Source organism: Astatotilapia calliptera, chromosome 6, assembly GCF_900246225.1.
Source record: "Astatotilapia calliptera chromosome 6, fAstCal1.2, whole genome shotgun sequence".
NCBI lineage: Eukaryota > Metazoa > Chordata > Actinopteri > Cichliformes > Cichlidae > Astatotilapia > Astatotilapia calliptera.
In genome coordinates this window covers 15,552,026-15,573,874 of record NC_039307.1, presented here as the reverse complement: position 1 = coordinate 15,573,874, position 21,849 = coordinate 15,552,026, and the positions used below count along the sequence as shown (strand labels likewise).

At 40.6% G+C, this 21,849-nt stretch overlaps 1 protein-coding gene across 1 annotated transcript in view; it reads right to left on the bottom strand.

Moving 5' to 3' along the window:
* ntn1a (netrin 1a) overlaps positions 1-17,058 on the bottom strand; it is a 56,906-nt gene extending 39,848 nt beyond the window's left edge. Inside the window, exons 1-2 of the mRNA XM_026170536.1 lie at positions 16,800-17,058; positions 15,587-16,637 (exon numbers count right to left, since the gene is read on the bottom strand). Of these exons, the coding sequence (XP_026026321.1) occupies positions 15,587-16,610 (1,024 nt within the window). The 5' untranslated portion in view covers positions 16,611-16,637; positions 16,800-17,058. The remainder of the gene's footprint in view (positions 1-15,586; positions 16,638-16,799) is intronic.
* Positions 17,059-21,849: the final 4,791 nt, after the last annotated feature.

The window sequence follows — 21,849 nt, the reverse complement described above, 5'->3', positions numbered from 1 at the left end:
TTAACTTCTGTGTCTCTGCTAACTGTATCCCTGTGGATTATGTTTTTAATTAAGAAGCTGCTACATTTTTTTGTACTTTATTGTCCTTTCATCACCAAATCTTTGCTCATTTGCCGATCATTTTAGCATTTATACATCTTTTTGTTATGACAGTGCATTTTAAAATAATTGCATTCATTAAAATTCAGATTTATTTTATATCCAGCTCAAAAAACAATGATCAATCTAAGCAACACTGGACAATAGCACTGTGTTCATAAATAGATACGAGTGCATTTTTTGTCAGTAAAGTAAAAAAACATTTTTTACGGATGCACACTGCCACTTTACTGCGATGTTCGTTAGTAGTGAGTCACGCTTCGGCAGATATGGCAGATGGGTTCTGCGTTAAAGCAGTTTGTCAGCTGGTTTGGTCCACGCCGATTGGTTCTGACACTGATGGGACACAGATATTTTTACTGTACTGTTTCCAGAACCACATTTACTGCACTTCTCTGGCATAGAAAACTGGGGAACAGGCCCTTGTGCACGCAGGCATGAACGTGTGCTTGTACACAAACACATTTACATACTTCCACTTGTTTAACTGCACTGCTAGAACCGAAGCTCTTTAAGTTTTTCCAACAGGAAATTGTTTTCTAACAAAAACTGAAGCATTTCATATCTTCCATAACCAGTTGTGGCACTTCTGACTCAGACAGGAAGGACACATTTGGGAAGTGGAGTCGGAGGTAAAAATCCAAAACCTCATTTTAATTTAGTCATTGGTAGAAGGTAATTAGTGAAAGGGGGGAACTGGCATTTGCCAGAGCAAGCAAACGGATGACTTACAGGGAGTAAACTGAGTATTGCGCCACTTTTTTCATTTAAGCGGAGAGGAACTCAAACAACAAGTAAGCGGTATTTTCTAAAATTGAGGAGTTATTGATGCTCCCTCTAATAAGAAAGGTTAAAGGAAGTTAAATGATGTTGTGCAGCTGCAATAGTCAGAACTCCTGCCATCTTTTGGTTCAGCTAAACGTTCTTGCACTCTGAATGACGATTCTCAGAATGATGCCTCCCATACAATGCTAAATATAAGGTATGGACTTATATTTACAATATAATCAAATACAGAAAATTTTAACAGTATGCGTACATGCTAAATAAATTTACAAAACACAGCTAATGTCTGAGTGGAGGAGGAGACGGTTAAAAAAAGAGGATCACAAACTTTCAGTATAAAGGTCTGAGAAAAAAAGGCTTTTGTTCCCCTCCACATTTCAATCCAAAGAACACTATAACCCCCCAGTGAAATGTAAGTGCTTGTGTAATTTATGTCAAGAATAATATTACCCCATTGTGATTTTGAGACTGTTGATATTCTTTTATATTTGCACTGGCAGGAGGGCGACTCAGCTACAAGATGATTGTGGGCCAGGAAAATTGACTATAATTATCAAATAGGCCACTTAAACTTAATCTAATGGAAATGGCTTCAGAAAATAGTTTGACCTCTCAGTGCAGCTTTTTTGTCTTAACGTCTTGCAGCTGATTTATGAAGCCCAACAGCATTTCAGCAGCGATGGTGAAAAATCCTTCCGTTGGTATGTTGGCATTTCATACAGATCAAGTCGATGATACCATCATTTGTAAAATCATTATGGCCGGACATCCCGATCTCGCCGACCAACACGCTCACAACTTGCCTATTGTACTGTGACCGAGACCGTGTAAAATACAAAATCCCCTGTGCTGGCAAGAGAGGTGTCATTTCCGATGAGGTCACCGGCCATGGCAGCAGCCTAAACACGAGCCCGTTATTCTTTTCCTTAAACCTAACTCATGTGTTTCTTTTTTCTCTGTATCTTTATTTGTGATCTCTCCACTCTTTATTTTTCATTGACCTTGTTTGTTTTAAGGACACCGAGTTAATTTCATTTCCCGTCAACCACTACGGAAATCCCGCACAGAAACCCAATACTCTCTTTCTTTCTAAAAGTGGAAGCCGTGCCGCTCAGTGTTCACACATAATGAAACTGTGGCTGTCACAGAACAAAAGCCACAGGTTTTAAAGTAACAAGTATTTTTGATAGATTTATGAAATTGCACAGCAGGCAGAATAATGTCCCCTCTTGATGGAGACATAAGGGTTTCCTTTTGTTGTCCACTCTCCGAACATTAGGAAGTTCATGTACTAAAGATCCCACCTGGCTTTGAATGCCTCGAAATACAACTCCAGAAAGGAAGATGATAATAAAGATCATTTTCTGACCCAAAACACTGATTCCTGTTTGCCCCTGAAGGGTCTTCGCATATTCAATAAAAACTGAGTAAGCGTGTGTATCTTTTAAGGTACGATTTCATTTTCCTTTTTGGGAGCATACATTTGATTGGGATTAGTGAGGAAAAAAACAGTGACAAAGCCACAAATTACTAAGCACAGCTTACAGGAACAGGTCTGCATCATCTCCCAGACACACTGCTACATCTGGCCAAGCTCTTTTCCTCTATCCAGCTACCTTTTTCTTCACCCCAAGCTTTTTGACTTTCCTGAGAGACTACAGACCCTCCCTAGTACTTCAGCTTTCATCCCCTGCCAATGACCTGTCCTTGCCATACAGGGAGAAATAAAAATATACAAATATGACAAAAAAAAAAACAAGGAGAGGGCGAAGGGGTAAAAAAAGAAAGCCAGGTCCATTCTCCGGGTTCTTTTTATCATCAGGTAGACATCTGGATATCTACAGAAACCCGATGCATAATCATTTCAGTATCTTTTTGTGTCTCCAGAGGTTAGTGAGTAAGAGATAGAGAGAGAAAGCGAGAGCGAGGCCAAGTTTTCCTTCATGTGTCATCCAGTTCCAGGTCCAGGCTTCAGAAAAAAACACAGAGGGGCCCCTTTTGGAAATTAATTTTTGCCACGAACGATCATCTCATAACAAAAATATTACCATTCATGACTCAATTTCCTCATAATTTCCTTATCAGCCCCCGTAATTAGCCCCATTTGTTTGCTTTGTCCTCCAGTGAGAGGGTCCCTTTGTTATTAAAACCAGTGACGAGACTCACGCAGGAACCTGATGACTTGTTCAGCTGGCGTGGGGGTCCCCACAGCTGCCGGGGAGCCCCTGCAACCCACACATGCATTCAGCATTACCACTAGAGACGACGCTCTCAACCAAGACCCGGCAGCAGTAGAAGCTGTATAAATGAAAACGACTGTTAACATATTCAGTCACGAGTCTCTTTCTGTCTTTAAGCTGCTCTCTTTTCCTTGTTCCCACTCTCCATCACTTTTTTACTGTGGTCACCCCTCTTCCCCACCACCCTTCCGACTCCATAATGGACCTCCATAAGGAGGAGCTCAATCAGCAGGGGCCAGTGCTTCAGTTCTTTCTGCACTCAGTTGGACACCAACCTTCATTAATTGGCTGTATTGTCCCCGAGGCTGGCAAGGGTTTAATAAGGAGGAAAAGGTCTTAGGTAAAGAAGGCAAGACCATGGCTTTATTCTATTACATGTGCTCGGTTTCTTCTTTTTTTTCTTTTTACTAAAGACCATGAGGGACAGAGAGGGGCTCGTTCTTGTTGAAAATAGCTAAATGAAGAGGAGAGACAAAAAGGGAAGAGAGTGAGAGAGCATATGGATTTGCAGCCCCTTACCCCACTTTTGTCTTATCTGTGAGAGCTAATGAGTGACGGATTAACCTGGGATCACCTCGGGCAAATTGAGATGACCTCGCAAACTTTTCCCCAAGCATCCTCCCAGAAGGCTGCATTCTGCTTCACATGCCAAACACATGCACACAAATATAGAATTTACACTTGAGTGTTTCCCCCCCAAAAAAATTCTTTCTCAAAGATCTTCAATTTAACTTCCTCATAGGGATTTTGTGTCCAAAAACCTGAAAGACAAACTGAAAATGCTGCGCTTAATAGTGTCAAGGACCGTGTATGCAGGAGTCTAACACCTTACTTGCCTAACACCTACTTGTAATTATTTGTGGTTGTGTCCATCATGTTCTTATCGTTGTGCGTAACAGATATTTTTACCCTTTAAAAGCTGGAGATTCTGACTTATTTATAATAGATTGTTTATTTCGCTTTCTTGGATCAGATTGCCAAATTCATGGTAAGATGGCAGCTTTTGGGGGATTTGGCACATCGCATCACTGCTCCCCAGTCTCGGTACCTAACATGTGCTCACATGCACTGGCCGCACTTACCTTGGAAAATGTACAAAGCTTTAAAATCCAGCTCTACCTACTCAACATTTTCAGTGTATTTCACAATGTATCCATAAACTTACTGTATCAGATTGGATATTTGCTCAATCAACTTTAGGTAAGTGGATAAAACTTTATAAAGCTGTATTTCGTTTTTTACCATGTAAGAGAACAAACGACCTGAACAGTATTCTCTCCTCAACCTTATTCAGATCTGTTTAATTTGTGCTGACCTCTGCTGACTGACACCAATTTATGCAACTGTATAAATCTGCAACTTCAGCTTCATTTACCACTTAGTTTGAGCCAGGGGGGCTCCAGTTTTTCAGTGAATAAGATAATGGATTGTATGACTTTTAGCTGTATTTATAACTATTCATTATATAGACAACTTTAGTCCCATACAAACAAACACAACAATAATTTAATGGCATGTATGAAAACTGGGTGCTACAAACCCCTGGTGCCCTGCTGGCTAGTTACACAAACACAGAGACACACACATACACAGCCTCCACCATTTGTCACCATCGCTGACAAATTACTGTCAGCTATCCAAAAACAACTACACACACACACATTTACACACACATACACAACAAATTCCAAGGGAAGGGATCTTTTTTTTGCTGGTGACACGTGAGCACGTGTGGTGCAAAATTAAATGGGTTAGGTCCGCTTGATCTGTCACAGGTGGTTTCTCCATTTTTTGTTTGCACGTGCTTGAGAAAAACGAAGAGAAAGAAGGAATCTGTAAAAGACAAGTGGAAGGATTTTTTTCTTTTGCCCACACATTAACTTCTGTCGATCTAATATCATTAAAACGTTAAGTGCAGAACAAAATGCTTTGAGACTTTGCATCTACAGTCTCCAAGTTTACGGCATAATTAAACCGCAACAGCAGGGGCTTTACTCCTCCGAGGATGATTCCAGCTGTTTGCAGTTCATTCAGATGACTGCAACAGTGTGCTTCAGCAACAGCGGGGGGCGCTCTGATCTGCTCAACTGACTGCTCCGTGGAGGTGTAACTTCATCCAGCCATTAATCATCTATAGCTGTGAGTGTTAAGGACCTCTGCTTCAGAGCACAATGTGCTCACGCTCATGCTAGGTGGTCCTGTCGGCGAGTTGTGCGACTGCTGCCAGGGCAGTTTTTGCCAGGACTTTCACCTTGAATCAAATGCTGAGCTGCTGCATATACAAAAGCCTGCTTCTCTTTTATGTCTCTCTCTCTCTCTCTCTCTCTTACACACACACACATAAGAGAGTATCTGTTTTTTATTGTTGTTGTTCATGCCGACACAGCCCTATCAGCTACAAGAATATTTGGAGGAATTGTTACAAACTGTGCCAAGGCTATCATTTTTAAGTGTGAACAGACCTGGGTAATTGTAGCGTAATGTAGCAACACATGCTGCACCAGCGTCAGTGCTTCTCCTACCTGGAAGTAAAAGAAGGAAAGCAACATGTGAGGATTTTACCTCACATTAGCTAATCACCGCAAGACCCAGAGTGCAGTGCAGGAGAGTTTTAAGAATTTTCTTCACTAAGAATCACTTTCTGTTCTTCTTGCTTCCTTTTTCTTTTTCTTCACATGTTATATATTTGCTTTGGCTACAAATGGCCACAAGTAGGTTGCTGCCTCAAAGAGGTGCTGAGGTCATCAGCTCTGATCCTCTACAGCACCACTGGCCCCGGCCTGAGGATCAGATCTCACATACGCACACACTCGCTGCTTTTTAACTGAAAATAATCCTCCAGTGCCAGTCTCCCTCTCTCTCTCGCTCTCTTTCTCTGTTTTCTTACTCTGTTTACTGGTCCCTTTATGACCCACGTTAACAAGTGGGACCGCTCTGCTCCGTCTATAGTGGCCATGAATCAGGATTGTGCTTACAGTGTGTTACAGACTCGATGACTGCATGAATGAGTGATCATGACTCGTGCATAAACTGAAGGGCTTAAAGGGGAAGCCTGCTGAATTCTTACATAATGTCACTTAACGTGTTTTAGCAGTACTACTGTATATTTAGAAAAAAAAACCTGCATAGAATATTTTGTGTGTTATGCACACAAGCTGAACAGATTTTAATAACCACTTAAGTGAGCACCAAAGAGTCCTGAATAGAACTCTATGGGTGCATTTTGCAATGCCAGAGATGGTAGCTGTCTGACCCACTGCCCCACCCTTCTATTAAAAAGCCAATCATCTTCTTTGGCTCAATGTGTATTCCACATCGAGCCAATTGTGGTGTATTGACGCAACTCTCTGAGTAGTGGAATGAATAGCTATCTCAGGGCATTAGAAAGATTGCTGCTGAGTGGTGGGACTTGCCATTACTTTGGTATCACTTGGGTCTGAAGAGTGTGACTGTGAAATCTGAAGGAATGGTTAGAAAACAGTAAGATTACGCAATTTCTTTGACCCAGTCTTTAGCTCTGTGTTAGGGTAAGGCTCAAGACTACATTCGCAGTCACTCACTCAAAACCAAACTACTGAGTGTAGACTGTAATAATGTAGATAATAGCATCAACATCTGAAGAAAGTTTAAATCGCTCAAATCTGCATTCTTCCTAACACCTACCACAGTGTCATTCATTTGGGATAAAAAAGTCCAGTTGTTGAACTTTATGGTTATATGACCCATTGTGTATTGTGTTATGTGTTATTTGTTCAAACACTATACTGACAAGTCATTGTCTTCATCACAAGCTTCAAGTAAAATGTTGGGCTAGCCACGTGATTGAGAAGACACTACCGTACGAGAATGCAGTTTCCTCGGGTTCTCATTCAGATCCGTAGTGAGTTTGATTATTTACACTGTCTCACTTCAGCCGTGCTGTTAGAGCAAGGAATTGCAAAACTGGTGGAGTATTGAAAGAAATGAAACAGCAACAGTGGAGGCTAAATAAATAACTAAATGTCTAAGTGGACGCTGTGAATCTGAGACAATATATGAATTTTCCAAATAATTCCTTTGTGGATAAAGCATTAGTGTAACAGTGTTACTTTTCATCCTCCCACTTATAGTAGCAAAGAGCTGAATCCTGGGAACCTTTCCCACCGAACGGTGCAGACAGTGTCCTGCCTGTCACGTCTATGTGACAGCACTTATTCTGTGGTGTAAGTGCGGGTGCTTAAAATATGTAGGAGACAGGCAGGCTGTGATTCATAGAGCTGAGGAGTGAGGCATTGAAGTGTCTTGTGTCTAATGTGTGAACGCAGACTAATATTGTCTGGTGTGGGTTTTAATTACCCCCAGTCATTTGGTACCCTCTCAAACCAAAGCTTTCCATCACATACACTCCACCACCCCTCTCCCTCCTTATCCGTCTCTTTGTTTCTCTCTCCCACACACTCTCTCTCTCTCACACACACACATGTACTCAGGCTGCGATTTATGCCAAAACCACAGCACATGGAGATCCTCCCTCTGCTAAGTCGAACTTTCACTATAGCATCAAGTCATCAATTAATTCATTAAGAGACACCTCCCCAGGCGCTGAATAGCTGCTCACATCCTAGAGAGCATTACTGTTTGCATAAACACCGACTGGTAGAAAATGAAGTTGACAGAGAAATCCAGACACAGTCTCCATTTCTCACTCTCTGTCTCTCTCTCTCTCTCTCTCTCACACACACACACACACACACACACACACACACACACACACACACACACACACACACACACACACACACACACAGATGTATGCAGGCACACACTCTACAGTAAAAACAAATACACCAAATGATGTCAAGGCCTTCTGACAGAGATGAAAGACACACTGAAACACACAAAGAGGCAGAAAAAAAAAAACAGCTTGCAGACAACAGGCAGGTATTATGACTGAAAGGAGCGTCTTCCCTCTGTCATTGGATACATACACGAGGAACATCTGGAATATCTGAGGAATATCTGTACAGCTGTGTGTGAAAAGCCTGTGTCCCTCTGGTCTTTTGCGTTGCAGAATTTGTACAGATGTTTGGGAGCCACCTAAGTCATGTTTGAACACTGTTTTGGTATATTTGTAATGCATTTAAGTTTTTGCACCTAAGGCAACCTGCCATGATTGAGCTCGCCGAGCTGTCGAAAACCAAGCCTTCCAATAAAAATAACGAAACAGCTGTCATCGCTGTAAGGAAAGCCTACTTTATGCTTGCGGTTTGAACCGGATTAATAAGATAGCCGAAAGTCTTTAGCGGGCATGTGCAGTGCGCCTAGATTTCTCCCTTGAGAATACACCTGATTACTGTGTTTGAGGGAGAAAGAAGAGGAAAAGATCATTTGGATCTCGTTGGCCAGACCAATTATCACCAGCTGCTAGGAGAGTATTGGCACAGATTGAATGGAAACATTTTAAATATGCCACACACACACACACAGAGACTCACACACACGGGGTCAATGTTTTCTTCCACAGGTATGCAGCACTGATCCTTCTGATCATAATCAAGAGCATGATGATGATTATAATGATGACTACAATCTGAGTTTCTGGGCTGTTTGAATGCTGTAATAAAAAAGCTACAGTACACAGTAAGTTGAAGCTTCAGCAAGGGTGACAAGAGGAAGTGAGCGCAGGCCAGAAGCCAACGGAGTAACGCAATATGGCATTCTTTCAGATGCAATATGGCTTCCTACCAGCGATTTCTCAAAAACAAGCTTGAAGTTCCATTTCTGGTACGAGCATGTGCACGGAGGCCCGCTCGCGCACACATGCACACAGGCGCTGGCTGAGAAAAGGGACTCACACTGTGAGCAGGGTCTGTGTTGCATTATGCGTTGTAGCCAGAGCAATGAAACAAAACCACAGTCGCCGAAAGGTTCGCTTTGCCCAAAGGACACTGAACTGCACAACAGATACACAGGCTGTGAAATTTCACAGCAGATTTTTGTCTTTTCCGACAGCTGAGCACGTTGCTTTCAAACCAAAAAGTAAGCCAGCCTCGCTTGTATTTTTCCTCTCAGAGCAAACACACTCGCATACACACACGTAATCTATGTGTACATTAACCACAGACATTTTTTGATATACGCTAATTTCCAGTCTTCAAAGGGCTGTCAGAGTTTATTATCAGCACAAAACTGGAATAGCATCAAAATTGAACTGCTTCTTGAACAGGCCTCATGACAAGCAACAACTAGCTCCAAAATTCCAGCTCCGAAAAGGGCCGCTGCCAACTACTGACATTAATTACTTCAAGATCTCCCATGCTTCAACATACCCAACAGTATCTACACTATTTGTCACATCTATTTGAGGGAAAATTATCGCTATTAGGAATGATCTCACTCCTGGGGATTGTACAGTCTCTGGTTGCAAAAGTGTGCAGAGTAGCTGTTTTATTAAAGTCCTCTGATTGTAATTATTTTATTAAATTATCATTATTGATTTACACAAATACTTTAGTATCCTTCTGAGGCTCGAACTCAGAATCCTGCTGAAACAGACGGACTTTTTCATGCAGAGTATTTTTCACCCTGTGCCTCAGGAACTGAATTTCACTTTGGCTACCTCCTTACACAAAGTCTAATTTTAGTTTGTTCACAATCTTACTTGAATTTTTGCTATATTGTGAATGAAACACCCACCTGACTGTACACATGTAATCAGACAGCTCAATAGTTGTACCATCAAAGTATTTTTCTTTATCAGTAAGCGTGCATTTAAAACTCTCAGATGGTGACAGGACTTAACAGCTGTGAATACTGACCAAGGGTGAAAGTTCATAAGTCCAAGTATTTACATTTCAGATGTAACTAGCTTTTGAATTCTTAGCATAGATTCTCAGCTAAATTAGCAATGCGGTGTGTGTCAAAGCATCTCATCCCAACACCTTGTGAGGATATACAAGTGCAAAAATAGAGCTTCGCACTCCCAGATGACAGCAGTAGTAGTGGCTACAGCAGCAGACACAGCTCATATAGTCTCATGTAATCCTACAACAGAAAGGAGAGAGGTTTTCATTTTTACTGCTCCTGCAGTGTGTGCGCGTGCTTCTGTGTGTCTCTCTCCTGGATGTCTTTTTTTAGTGTTTAGTTAGAGCACTTGATATACTGTACCATCAGCCTTGCTTACAATCTGCGTCCACGTTTCTGTCTGTTTGAGAGATACAGCAGGTCTTCGAATCTAAAACAGAAGGGTTCGCCAGTCGTCTGGACCGTGCACGACTTATTTTTTGCAGCGCGGTTTACAAAACCAGTCATAAACACTGATAAGAGCTCATGGAAAGAAGTTCTAGAAGTGAGAGAGAGGCCATTCCCCCCCCCCCCGTTTGAACTGACGGATAAAGACCTGAAAGAAACTGTGCGCGCGCGTGTGAGCATATGTGCGTGCCTACCCATGACTGCACGTCAGAGGAAAAGGGTCAGTGAAACACTGAAGGTGAAGAAAAGTATGACAGTGCAAAGTGCAAAGCTAAGCCGTCAGTTTATTCCCAGCACTGTTTGCTGCCACTGAGACTAACAATGCATCCTGCCGGCAGCTTTGAAGATGAAGGATGCCGGTTTATAAGAGTGCACGGTGAGCTGCTTAAACATTAACCAGAACCTCAGTTTGAAAGGTTACAAACAAACAAAATGGCTAGGAAACATCCGAACTAAGGCCTGTAGGATATCTCTGTTGTCCAGCTGACAACCGACTGGCCGGGACTTCTTTTGCACACATAAAAACATGTGTCTGACTGTATACAACACAACTAAACAATGAAATCAAAAAGGGCAACAAATATCGCAAAGAAAACATGCACCACATGGGTGTAACGTTTGATCACTCTCTGGAAAGGGTTTCACAGAATCAGCCGAAAGCGAGAATACAACCCTCAGTCTAATGTGCTTGGATAGAAATGGCAAACTCTGATTAACTGTTTTGCACATAAAGAGAGCATCTGACAATAAGCCCTGTAGCCTTAATGACAAGTTTTGATACCTTAGAATACATCATTGAGGATGTGGTTTGACAGCTATTAAGAATAATTTCTGGGTTTTTCCAAAGGTAGCTGCAGAAACCCAGTCATGCTGTTCTACAAGCAGGTCTGAAATATGACAGAATCCGCTGTTCAGAAAAGGGCTTCAAGGGTTACTCCTAGTAGGCTGTCAAGATTGCAAAGAGTTAAAGAACAGCATGTCTATGGCTACAGGGCATCATTTGCATTTCAGAATTTTCAGTACTGGATTTTGTCTTATATAGTTGTTGAAAGCACCATGGTTAGCGGAGGAAAAATAAACTCTTGTGTTTTCATTGGTTACAAGAAATTTTGCAAAGTCCTGATAACATTGCTGGAAATGTTTTTGTTATCTCTCTCTCTTGTTGTTGCTCTGGAATGATCCTAAACTTTGTTAAGATGTTGGCAAAAATCCATGAAATTAAGAAAGAAATACATCACCTAACAGAAAACAGCTGTTTTAAAGAATTCATTTATTTGTTCTTCTTGATTTTTATTAATTTATTTTATTTTATTTTTTAGCCACATATCACAAGGCATTAACACAATTTCAAATATAGTTGCATGTGGCTGACACTGTCAGTCAGTTGCCTCTTAACAGCACCTGGGAACATTTGAATGTACTTTGTGTTTTCTGTTGTGTAGATCTTGATAACTGGGGGCAAAACAAGCACAGATCACAAGTCGCCCAAATGATTTAGGGATATGGAAAGAGGTGTAATTTCCACTGGAAATGAGGCTCCGTCTTACTTTCACACGTTGAATTTCTTCCAGTAATATTAAAAAGTGTCCACTTACCACGACAGAAGAGAAAAGACATTAGTTCTTAATTTTATTTCCAGGTATACCATTCAGGAGCTGCAGCAGCAGCAGCAACTGGTAGAAAAAGTGCCCTGCAGAATCCATTTGTCAAGGGTTTAGACTGACACAGTTGAAACCCAGGGCAACATGGTACCCTGTTTTATGCAGTCTAAGAGGCCTTTATAAAGAAAGACCTGCAGGCATTACTCAGTCTTTAAAAAATTATCATCCAATCAAAAACAAACAAGCTAATCAAACCTATGTTTCAGGCTTTAGGAGTGAAAGACCCTACATGCCAACAATGAGTGAGCAAAAGCATAAAGATTGCAAACTGAGAGAGTCTCGTGGAAATATGTACAACTCTATTCTGTAGGTCATTATGGTGGTTGAGTTCAGAGAGGAAGGAGAGCTTCTTCCTGATCCTAAACTCTTTATATGTTGAGTTGTAAAATGAACAACTGAGGAAAATGTATTCACTGCCTCTCTCTTCCTCACACAGTTTCTCCATCATGTGCCCCCCCTCCAACCTATCCGACATACACCCCGCCCCTGGATTAGGTTCATGTACTTCATTTTCACTATTCTCGTCTCACGGCCAGCCCCTCCCTCTGTCCCTGCTGGCCCTTGCAGTACGGCACTTGTCCCCTCATTCTGCATGCTTTTTAGCCCTCTTCCCAATCGTCCTTAATCTTCCTAAATTATTCAAAACACTTTGTCTTCTTCTTGTACCCAAGACATCAAGTAAATTACGCAAAAACTGCAAACTAGGGGAAAAAAAGAATCACATTTGTGATTTTTTTTTCCAGAGAAGCTGAAACCTTCCTTTATCGCCTTCCTTTATTGAACAGTTGACGGGGATTTCTGTAAATGAGCTCGTCATTTAGCCTAAAAGGCTTGAGTGAGGACACTTCCACGTCATTCGTGTTATTTAGCTCATTGCATTACAGACTTAGAATTTGCTGTCGAGACACCCAAATGCATCGAGATGCACATTCAAGATTGCCCGATCTGTCTGATCATGATGGAAGTAATCAACAAAGTTTTACGAGATCCTTTCAACCATCTCCTCTCTTTTGTTCAGATGTTAGTGTGATATTTAAAGTTATCAAAAGGTTCTGTTTTCCATGTAACTCGCCCTCTTCTATTGTTCAGTTTCTTTACAAAGATCTACTTCTCACCAACATTTAGTGTTTGCTTCAGCTTAAAAATGCACACACACTTTCCCAAAACCTGCAAAATGTTAAAAACTAAAATACTTTTCTAAAAATAGCCATTTTCACACTTTTGTGAATCCAGTGCAATGTATCTATCTATATATATATATATATATATATATATATATATATATATATATATATATATATATATATATATATATATATATATATATATATATATATATGCATATATAATTTTATTTTTTCTGGTCAGGTATAAAAAAGTGTAAATGATATTGGTTAAATAAAATAGTTTATATATGATTCAGGGCTTGTGCCTTTTTTCTGTTTAATAATTTTGCCAGTATTTACAAATGTCTCCAAATGTCCCTCTACCCAATGTGATGATAGATCTAACATTAACAAGGACCAACACGTTTTTCATTTATCTCAATGTTTTGTACCTTTAAATGACCAAAAAAACAAACACTTATTTTTAAAAATAGTAAATAAATAATATTGACTAAATAAAGCTGCAAAATCACTTACTTGGGTTAGTTATTAGTTACCTTTATATTTAAAAGCATGCAAGTTAAAATGGGTTACCTGACAAGAAAAACAAACTATAAAGAGTAAAAATACTCTTTTCTTGGGTTTTATTGCTTCCTTGGACAAACTGGGACTTTCTCCTACAGTATGAACAGCTTCCACTGTTTCTGTTGACTTAGCAGCATGTTCACATCTGTCACTAGGAATGTCCCAGAGCTTTAGAAATGGGCAACACTAGCAAACAAAAACCTTTTAAACAGCTGCTATGTGTCAGAGTGGCTGACATGTGCTGTGACTGTCAAACAATATAGAGCCCCTTTCCCCCTGCAGACCTGCAGCTGAATGGAAAATATAAGGGTCTGAATTGGTTTGTGATGGATGTGTCTTTCTGTGATTGTAGAGTGTTACACTGAGGGTTTTGTTTTAGTGTCTATCATCAGTCATCTTTTTGCTTGTCCTTTTCACTCTCTGGCTGTTTCATCGACATCCTACACTGGGGGCTGCACTTCAGATTATTGCAACACTGTTGCTTTTAAGGTCCACGTGATTCTAACACCTCTGTATACAGTAATTAAAATAAAACCAAAGTTATTTTTAAAATAAAATGCAAAGAGAGAATTTTTAATATGAAGCATGGCCAAAGAAAGGACGGTGAATAAAGATCCTCATTAAAGATTTGATACAAATCACCACACAGGAACACTAAAAGAAAAAAAAAAACTTTTGTTTAAATGTTTTCCAACACTGAGATTCAGGGATGAAACTGACAATTTCACTAATCTGCACAAACAATTCCTAAATGACTTCTTACAGTGTTTGAAATGCCCACAAGCTTTTTCTGAATCTCTAGCCTGCATAACTTGGCCATCCAAGCCATCTGAAAAGCATTCTGCACTATCTGCAATCTACAGGGTTACTTATCCGTGCCAGCTTATAATAAAATACAACTATTGCAACTTTGATCACTTTTATCACTCAGCAGCTGATGAAACTTGCAGACACAAAGAGCTGACTCGCTGATAAAATCGTGAAATTTGCCTCTTTTGTGTGTAACACCTGTTTCTTTTTGGTATTGCATAAAAAGAAATCATGTAATTAACTATGCTATCCGAATTTGAGGATTTTGCACAGTTATAATCCGTTTTAAAATTGATTTAATTTGAATTACTCACATTTGCAACCAATAAAGCAAATAACATCTCTTCTTCTCTGCAGCATGTTCTCGTGCTTGAATGTAACAATAAACTGTATAACCAATAGCAATAAATCTACTTTTCTGTGCTTTGTGTCATAAGACCTGATCGATTTTGTTGAGAGATACTTGTGTGATTGAGGAACGAAGAAGGGTCTGTTTTCAATTAGCAGTGTGGCGAGTTTTTGCACGATTCTTCAGATAAATTAAAAGGCATCGCTTTATTGTAGCGGTGAAGTCGAGCAATGAGAAATGATGCTGTGGGTCATTAGGCTCAGTGGTCCCGTTTGAGGTGGTTTAAAAGCCTCCATTATGGCCTGCGACGAGCTAAATGGACTTTCAAATTGCATTTCATGTTGCATGTGACTTAAATCCAAATATGCTCGTGGACGTGGGCCGAAGTATTCATTTAAACAGAACCGCAGTAAAGGTTGTATTTGAAGGGACTGTTGGAGCTTAATAAACTAAAGCAATTAAATTATTGGCAGATTTAAAGAAAATATTATTATTATTATTATTATTATTATTATTAAACCATATAATTGACACACACAATTTTGCGTAACGAAAATCTTTCCATTTCTCAATCTACCTGGTTAGGTTAATACATTTTCCACATCTCCAACACATCAGCACATCCTGCCACCGCAATTCTAATTTCATAATTTCAGGTTAAGAAACACTTCTCGTCATCAGACAGTCGCTCCGGGATGGAGGGCCGCGGGTGGGACTTACCGACACACTCGTTGGCCTCCCTGGCTGTGGCTCTCTGCCACGGTCTGTCGTAGTGAAAAGGTTTGCACCTGTCGCACTCGGGCCCGGCGGTGTTGTGCTTACACTCACACACCAGATTCCCGTCTCGGTCCTTTACGCACCGAGATGCGTGTCCGTTGCATTTGCATCTCCCTCCGACCTGCAGGTCCGACACTGAGTAGAAATACGAGTCCCGGGCCAGTTCCGAGTCGTCCTCATTCTCGTCGCCGAAAGTGTGCAACCTGCTGAAGATGACCTTAATGTCCGTGGCTGTGACCCAGTCCTGCAGCACCGGGGAGTTGTCAAAGTCATGCGCCGACGGTCTGCCGTCCAGCGTGCTGAAGGCGATGAGCCCGCCGGTCAGAGGGTAGATGTCGGTGTGTGAGTCCGTGCAGACTGCCTCCTGCTCGTTCTGTTTTGTGATAACGGCCCTGTTGGGCTTGTTATACATCTTCCTGCACTGGGTAGAGTAAAACTGAAAGGGTACCCAAGTTTTCCCGTAGTCCATGGACTTGTAAATAGCCATGGATTCGGGTCGGGGCGAGCAGAACTGTAGGCTCACATACGTTACCTCAAACTTCTTGCCGAGGGACAGAGTCAGGGTGACATTTTGCGGGTACTGGATGAAGTTCTCAGACTGCCAGCAGGTGAGGTTGTGAGGGTTGTTAAGATCCGTTAGATACGCTGGTGGGTGATACTTCTTGGGGTCAGAGGCGTCGCAGGTGTGACAGTTTCTGGTTTTCTCCTCTCCTGTCTCGGCAGAGGTCACCAGGCAGTAGCGACTCGGCGTCTTGCCGCAGGTACTGGACACCCTCACTTCCTTCCCGAAGGCGGAGTTGACGAAGTCCGGGATGCAGCGCCGCGGGTTGCCGTGTTCGTCGTAGCAGGGATCCGGAGGAGAGGTCTGTGCTGCAAACATGCTCATCCCGTACCCTCCAGAGGCGCTCCTGCACGACAGGGACACGGCGAGCAGCAAAACCAGCACAACATCCACAGCTCTTATCATGGTGGCTCCGTGATCCCCCAAGTGTGTCTGCAGAGTTGAGAGGGAACACAGAGAGCACGAAGAGTGAGTTATTTTAGTGATGACACAAAAATATATTAATATCTGATAAAAAAAAATATAAGTGATAAAAAACTGGAGTATATTTATTCCTAATTTTGCTTATCTAAAATCTATAAAAGCTCACTTTACCTGAGATTTATTTTAAATAATGTAAAAGACCGGCGAAGACGCGCTACTTTTCTCACTCGCTGGTCTCGGTTTGTTTGTTTCTTCCAATCTCTTGCGTAAAAATAGAGAAACGGATGGATTTAAGAGTCGCTTGTGTCCTTATAGCAAGTCCCGCTCCTCCTGCCGGTCTTTTCAAAATTTCTCTCCCTCCCTCTCCCGCTCTCTCTCTCTCCACATATTCTCTCGCGCGGATCGGATCTTGCTTGGCACGGCTTTAGGTCAGCTCATCTTGGGTGACAGCAGGCGGAACAACGACGTCCACTGGTGGCGCTTCAGGAGACTGTTGCGGTAGTGGGGCGCAAATGACCTCAGGAGAGAAGACAGAGAAGTGTGAATCTGAGAGACCCCCCCCCCCCCCCCAGTTGATCCGGTACTTTATGCTGGGTTGAGCACGTTTAGCAGAAAACAGTGAAATCACCCTTCCATACAGTAAAAGCCCTGCTATATCCACGAAATATTTGCAGTTTTCTTCCTCTTCTACTTTTTCTTTCTTTTTGCCCAAGGCCAAACTGGTCCTAATTTACCATTTACTTTAGTATTGGCATTTCACCATTTTAAAAATGACTTAATTTCATTCTGTTATGTGTAATTATTTTTAAACGACATCAACATAAAATGTTTCAGAAGGACAAAAGGAAAGGTCTTATGTCCCTCTCAGGTTTCTGTCCACAGTGGAACAGTTGGAGGGATTAGGTTTACTTAAAATGAAACAGGCACTAAATTGTGGAGTGCGCCAATAATGTGCTCTTTCTACTATGTTAAATTCGAGTGTTTAGATTATTTGGAGAGCAATTAAGCGTTTTTTTTCTTGGTTTCTTATTGGAAACCAAACTGCTTCGGGATAGCAGCCATACTCAGTTGCAGAATGACGCCAGCGTTTGTACTTTCACACGGGTCGGGTCTTGAAAAATAAAACATTTGCACACCAGATTCTAGGCTTTTTTTTCTGTGCAGGGTTTCAGAATACATGCCTCTTGAGTTGGAAATCTTCTGTGACCAGCTGCTCCATGAGACCTGTTGAATATTGGCACAAAAAGTAACTGCGCCATCTTGTGCCCATAGAGGGAAACAGCAGCTCAGCGTTCAGTGACCGGCTGGTACTGTCTGTATATTCCAGGTGATGGAGGTATAACACCACGTAGAATAAAGACATTCACTGCTTAAAGGAGTGAAGGATGGGCTCTTATGATAGCCAGGTCCAGTTTTATTCGTTATCCGGGATATTGTGAGAAATTTTCAAGACATATTACCTGAAATTAACAAATTAAGGCATCAATTACTCATTTCATTCAATGCATTTTTTTACTTTTTATCTTATACTACCTACACAACAAATTCGCTTTACAAAATCAGTCAGATTGGAAAGTTTGTTAACATGCTCGAAGTTCAGGAGTACTAGAAAAGCTACAAGAAAATTCACATTAAATTGTAAAAAATAATGTTTTTGTTTTTTAGGCTCCGTGCTGGTTGAATCTGAGCGCTTTTGTAGACCTCTGCATGTGTTCAGTTGTTGGCATCAGCAGTGAAATCATCAATAAAAAGACGCTGTGCCCGTTCTTTTGGCACCTGAACAAGCCCCAACAGAAGCACAACAACGTCTGAAAAATATTGCTCAGTGCACTCCCAAAAGTTTATTTTTTTTCCACCTTGTGAGGAATTGACTGCTCATCCTCATGATTCCTCGTGCTGTCAGGTCCTTTGCCATTTCCTAATTTTCCCGTGGTGAGCTGCATTTCCAAAATGAAAGTTTATGGTACAGTACTAGCAAAGCATACACTTTGATGTTGCCAAAACAGAAGTCCACCTCAACCTAAAGGCAACTTAGTCAACTCTGTTGTAGATGAACTGAGATAAAAACCACAAATGAGAAACATTTAGAGGCTGAGTGTTCGTGGTTCCTGTGAATCCTTAACATTTAGGGATCGTGTTTTAAAATAATTTGAGGTGATAAAATTATTTTATACAGTATTGAAATGAAATCGTGTTTCTTTGTATTTTGCTTCTGATGTGCCAGACTTTTGTGTAATTTTGAATTGGGGTCTTGAACAAGACTTGTCCAGTATACTGACGTTCTTTCAAAGTTTTACTTCAGACATTGGCTGCTTTTTCATTTATTTTCAGTCTAGTCTTTGTACCAGATAATTTTCAGAGGAATGTTTTGTTTCCTCGTTCTTTACTTGACACTGACCTATGAATCATTTCGGCATAAAAGGGGACGTAACTTACGGTGCCACTTTTATGCTTGAATGATTCATATAACAGACAGCTTTGCATAGAGACAATTGTATTTTTAGGCCCTTTGTTAGTAGCCACCTGTCTCAAAAGCATGAAAATTTTTTCCTTCTGCCCTTTTTTTCCCAAGGTGAATCTACAAAAAATGCCAACACTCTTTCATGGGTATAAAATGGTATTCTTACATCAACAAGGTGATTCCCAGAGAGTTATTAGTAAAAAAAACAAAAACAAAAAAAACTTGTTTTATTTTGGGATGGTGTGCAGCCCATCCTTCAAAAAAACTGAGGAAGTTGTGCAAAAGAAAGAAGTTGCAGGCCTAAACATAACTATCTATGATGATGAACAGTATCTGAAAGTTATGTTCTTAAGAAATGGGAAAAAATCCTGAAAAGAGTTGACGCAGGACTTGAGAAATTACCCAGCTGAAGGGCCAGATGAGACCTTTTCTGATGAAGTTTCAGGAAAACCTTATCAGAACTGGTCTCGGTGGAAGAGTGGCTGTTAAGAAGTCCTTCTTAAGGAAGGTTAACAGGGAGAAAAGCTTGAGGTATGCCAAACTACACAAGAAGTGGATATTGGTGACTACCAGTCTTATGGAGTGACTGATTCAAATGAAAGATGTTGGTTTAGCTTGTTAAAAGAAAGAGATGAGGAGAGAGGTAAAACAACGAGTGTCTACAGCCATCTGTAAAACACAGTGAAGGCTGTGTCATGGTGTGTGGCTGCATTTGAGCTGGTGGTGTTTGAGATGTAGTTAAAAATAATGGAATTATGAACACAGAAAAGTACCGTCAGAATTTGATCACCGCGCAATCTGGAAAGCATGTGACTGGCAACAAGTTTGTTTTTCAGCATGACAAACAAAGTTGTTCTGCTTCTTTGCTCATGTGTTTTAGCATTTTATCTTCAAGTTATTATTTCATGGTTTGTCTTTGGTTTTAAATCCACAAAGCAACTGAATTACACAGGAATAAAGAAAAATGCAGCACAAGAATTTCAGTTTAATTCAATTCAGTTTTATTTATATAGCACCAAATCACAACAACAGTTGCCTCAAGGTGCGTTATATTGTAAGATAAAGATCCTACAATAACAGAGAGAAAACAATCAGCTGGACCCTGTGGGCAAGCACTCGGTGACTGTAGGAAGGAAAAACTCAGACAGGAAGAAACCTCAGACAGAACCAGGCTCGGAGAGAGACAGCCATCCACCGTGACCAGTTGGGGTGAGGGGAGGGAGACAACACAAAAGACTTGCTGTGGAAGAGAGCCAGAGATTAATAATAACTAATGATTTAATACAGAGGTGTGTATAAACACATACTGACTGAAAAAGGTGAGTAAAGAAGAAACTCTCGGTACATTGTGGGAACCCCCCAGTTCACTAGACCTATTGCAGTGTAACTAAAGGAGGGTTCAGGGTCACCTGATCCAGCCCCAACTATATGATTTATCAAAAAGGAAAGTTTTAAGCCTGATCGTAAAAGCAGAGAGAGCGTCTATCTCCCAAATCCAAACAGGGAGCTGGTTCCAGAAGAGGGGCTTTAAAACGAAACTTTCTGTCTCCCATTCTACTCTTTGTAGTCCCACTTAATACTTTTAGTGCAGCGTTGTGGATCAATTGACTATTTTTCAGGGAGTTTTTAAAACAACCTGATAAAAATGAATTACAATAGTCCAACCTAAAAAAAAAGATATTTCAGGGAATCCTTTTTTAAGAAATTCACATCCAGCACACGGAACTTTCTTTCTGTGGACAGATCTTTATAAAACATGGTCATCCTGCTCCTTATCTTTTTCATTTGTCTGTGGCTTTACGTCCTGATTTTCAAATATTATAACAATTACAAGTGTGTTTTTATTTCTCTTTGTCAAATTTTTGCTTAGTTTCCATGCACTGTTTGCATCTTCTCTATCAGTCAGTGAAGTTCTGCAGTGCATATCCTTTTGCAGTCTCCCATTCTGTTATTTCCTCCAAGCCTTTTGGCATGACATGGCTACTGAGTTTGCATCAGAGCTGGATAGTCTCATGATAGAACTGGTAGATCCAGCATGATATTTGATGTCACAGTGATCATTGTGACTGACAAAAGACAGGCAACAACAAACAACAAGCTGATAAACAAACCCTACACTAAATCTCTGCGCTCCTTTTTTCATAAATAGACTATATTTAAACATGTATATTTCCTAAAAACTGAGTTTAAGATTACATTGAAGCTCTGTGGGAATATAATATGTCGTTTTAAAATGTATTTTTTATATAAAAAATATACATATATTCTGTGTATTATGTAAAAATTACCTTTCTTTATAACTAGAAACTAAATCTAAATCAATGTTATATTCATTAACTTATATTATATAAGCTTTGGATCCAGATGCTGCTGTGCTGGTAGTGAGTGACAAGAGTTCTGAGCCGAAACGCAGACAGTGTTTACTGTCACTGGTTTGTTTAGCTTGCCATTGCATTTCCCTCTCTTTAAGAGAAGGGGAATTCAAAGTCACACAAATAGATAACATGTAAATGACAAGCAAATCGACAGGGGAAGTAAGGCTAGTGTTTCCCTGACAGAATGGGGTTTGCAGAGAAAATGAAAAACTCAGAGTCCGCAGGTTTGAGTAATTTCTCTGTCATTCAAAATAGTTATTTTTAACACTTGAATTTAAAAGACACTGAAAATACAGAAATACATATCTTGGGTTTAAGTGAACGTAATGTGCGCATAAAACGCACACATGAAGCGTGACTTCTTTTCCGAGGCCAACATCATGCA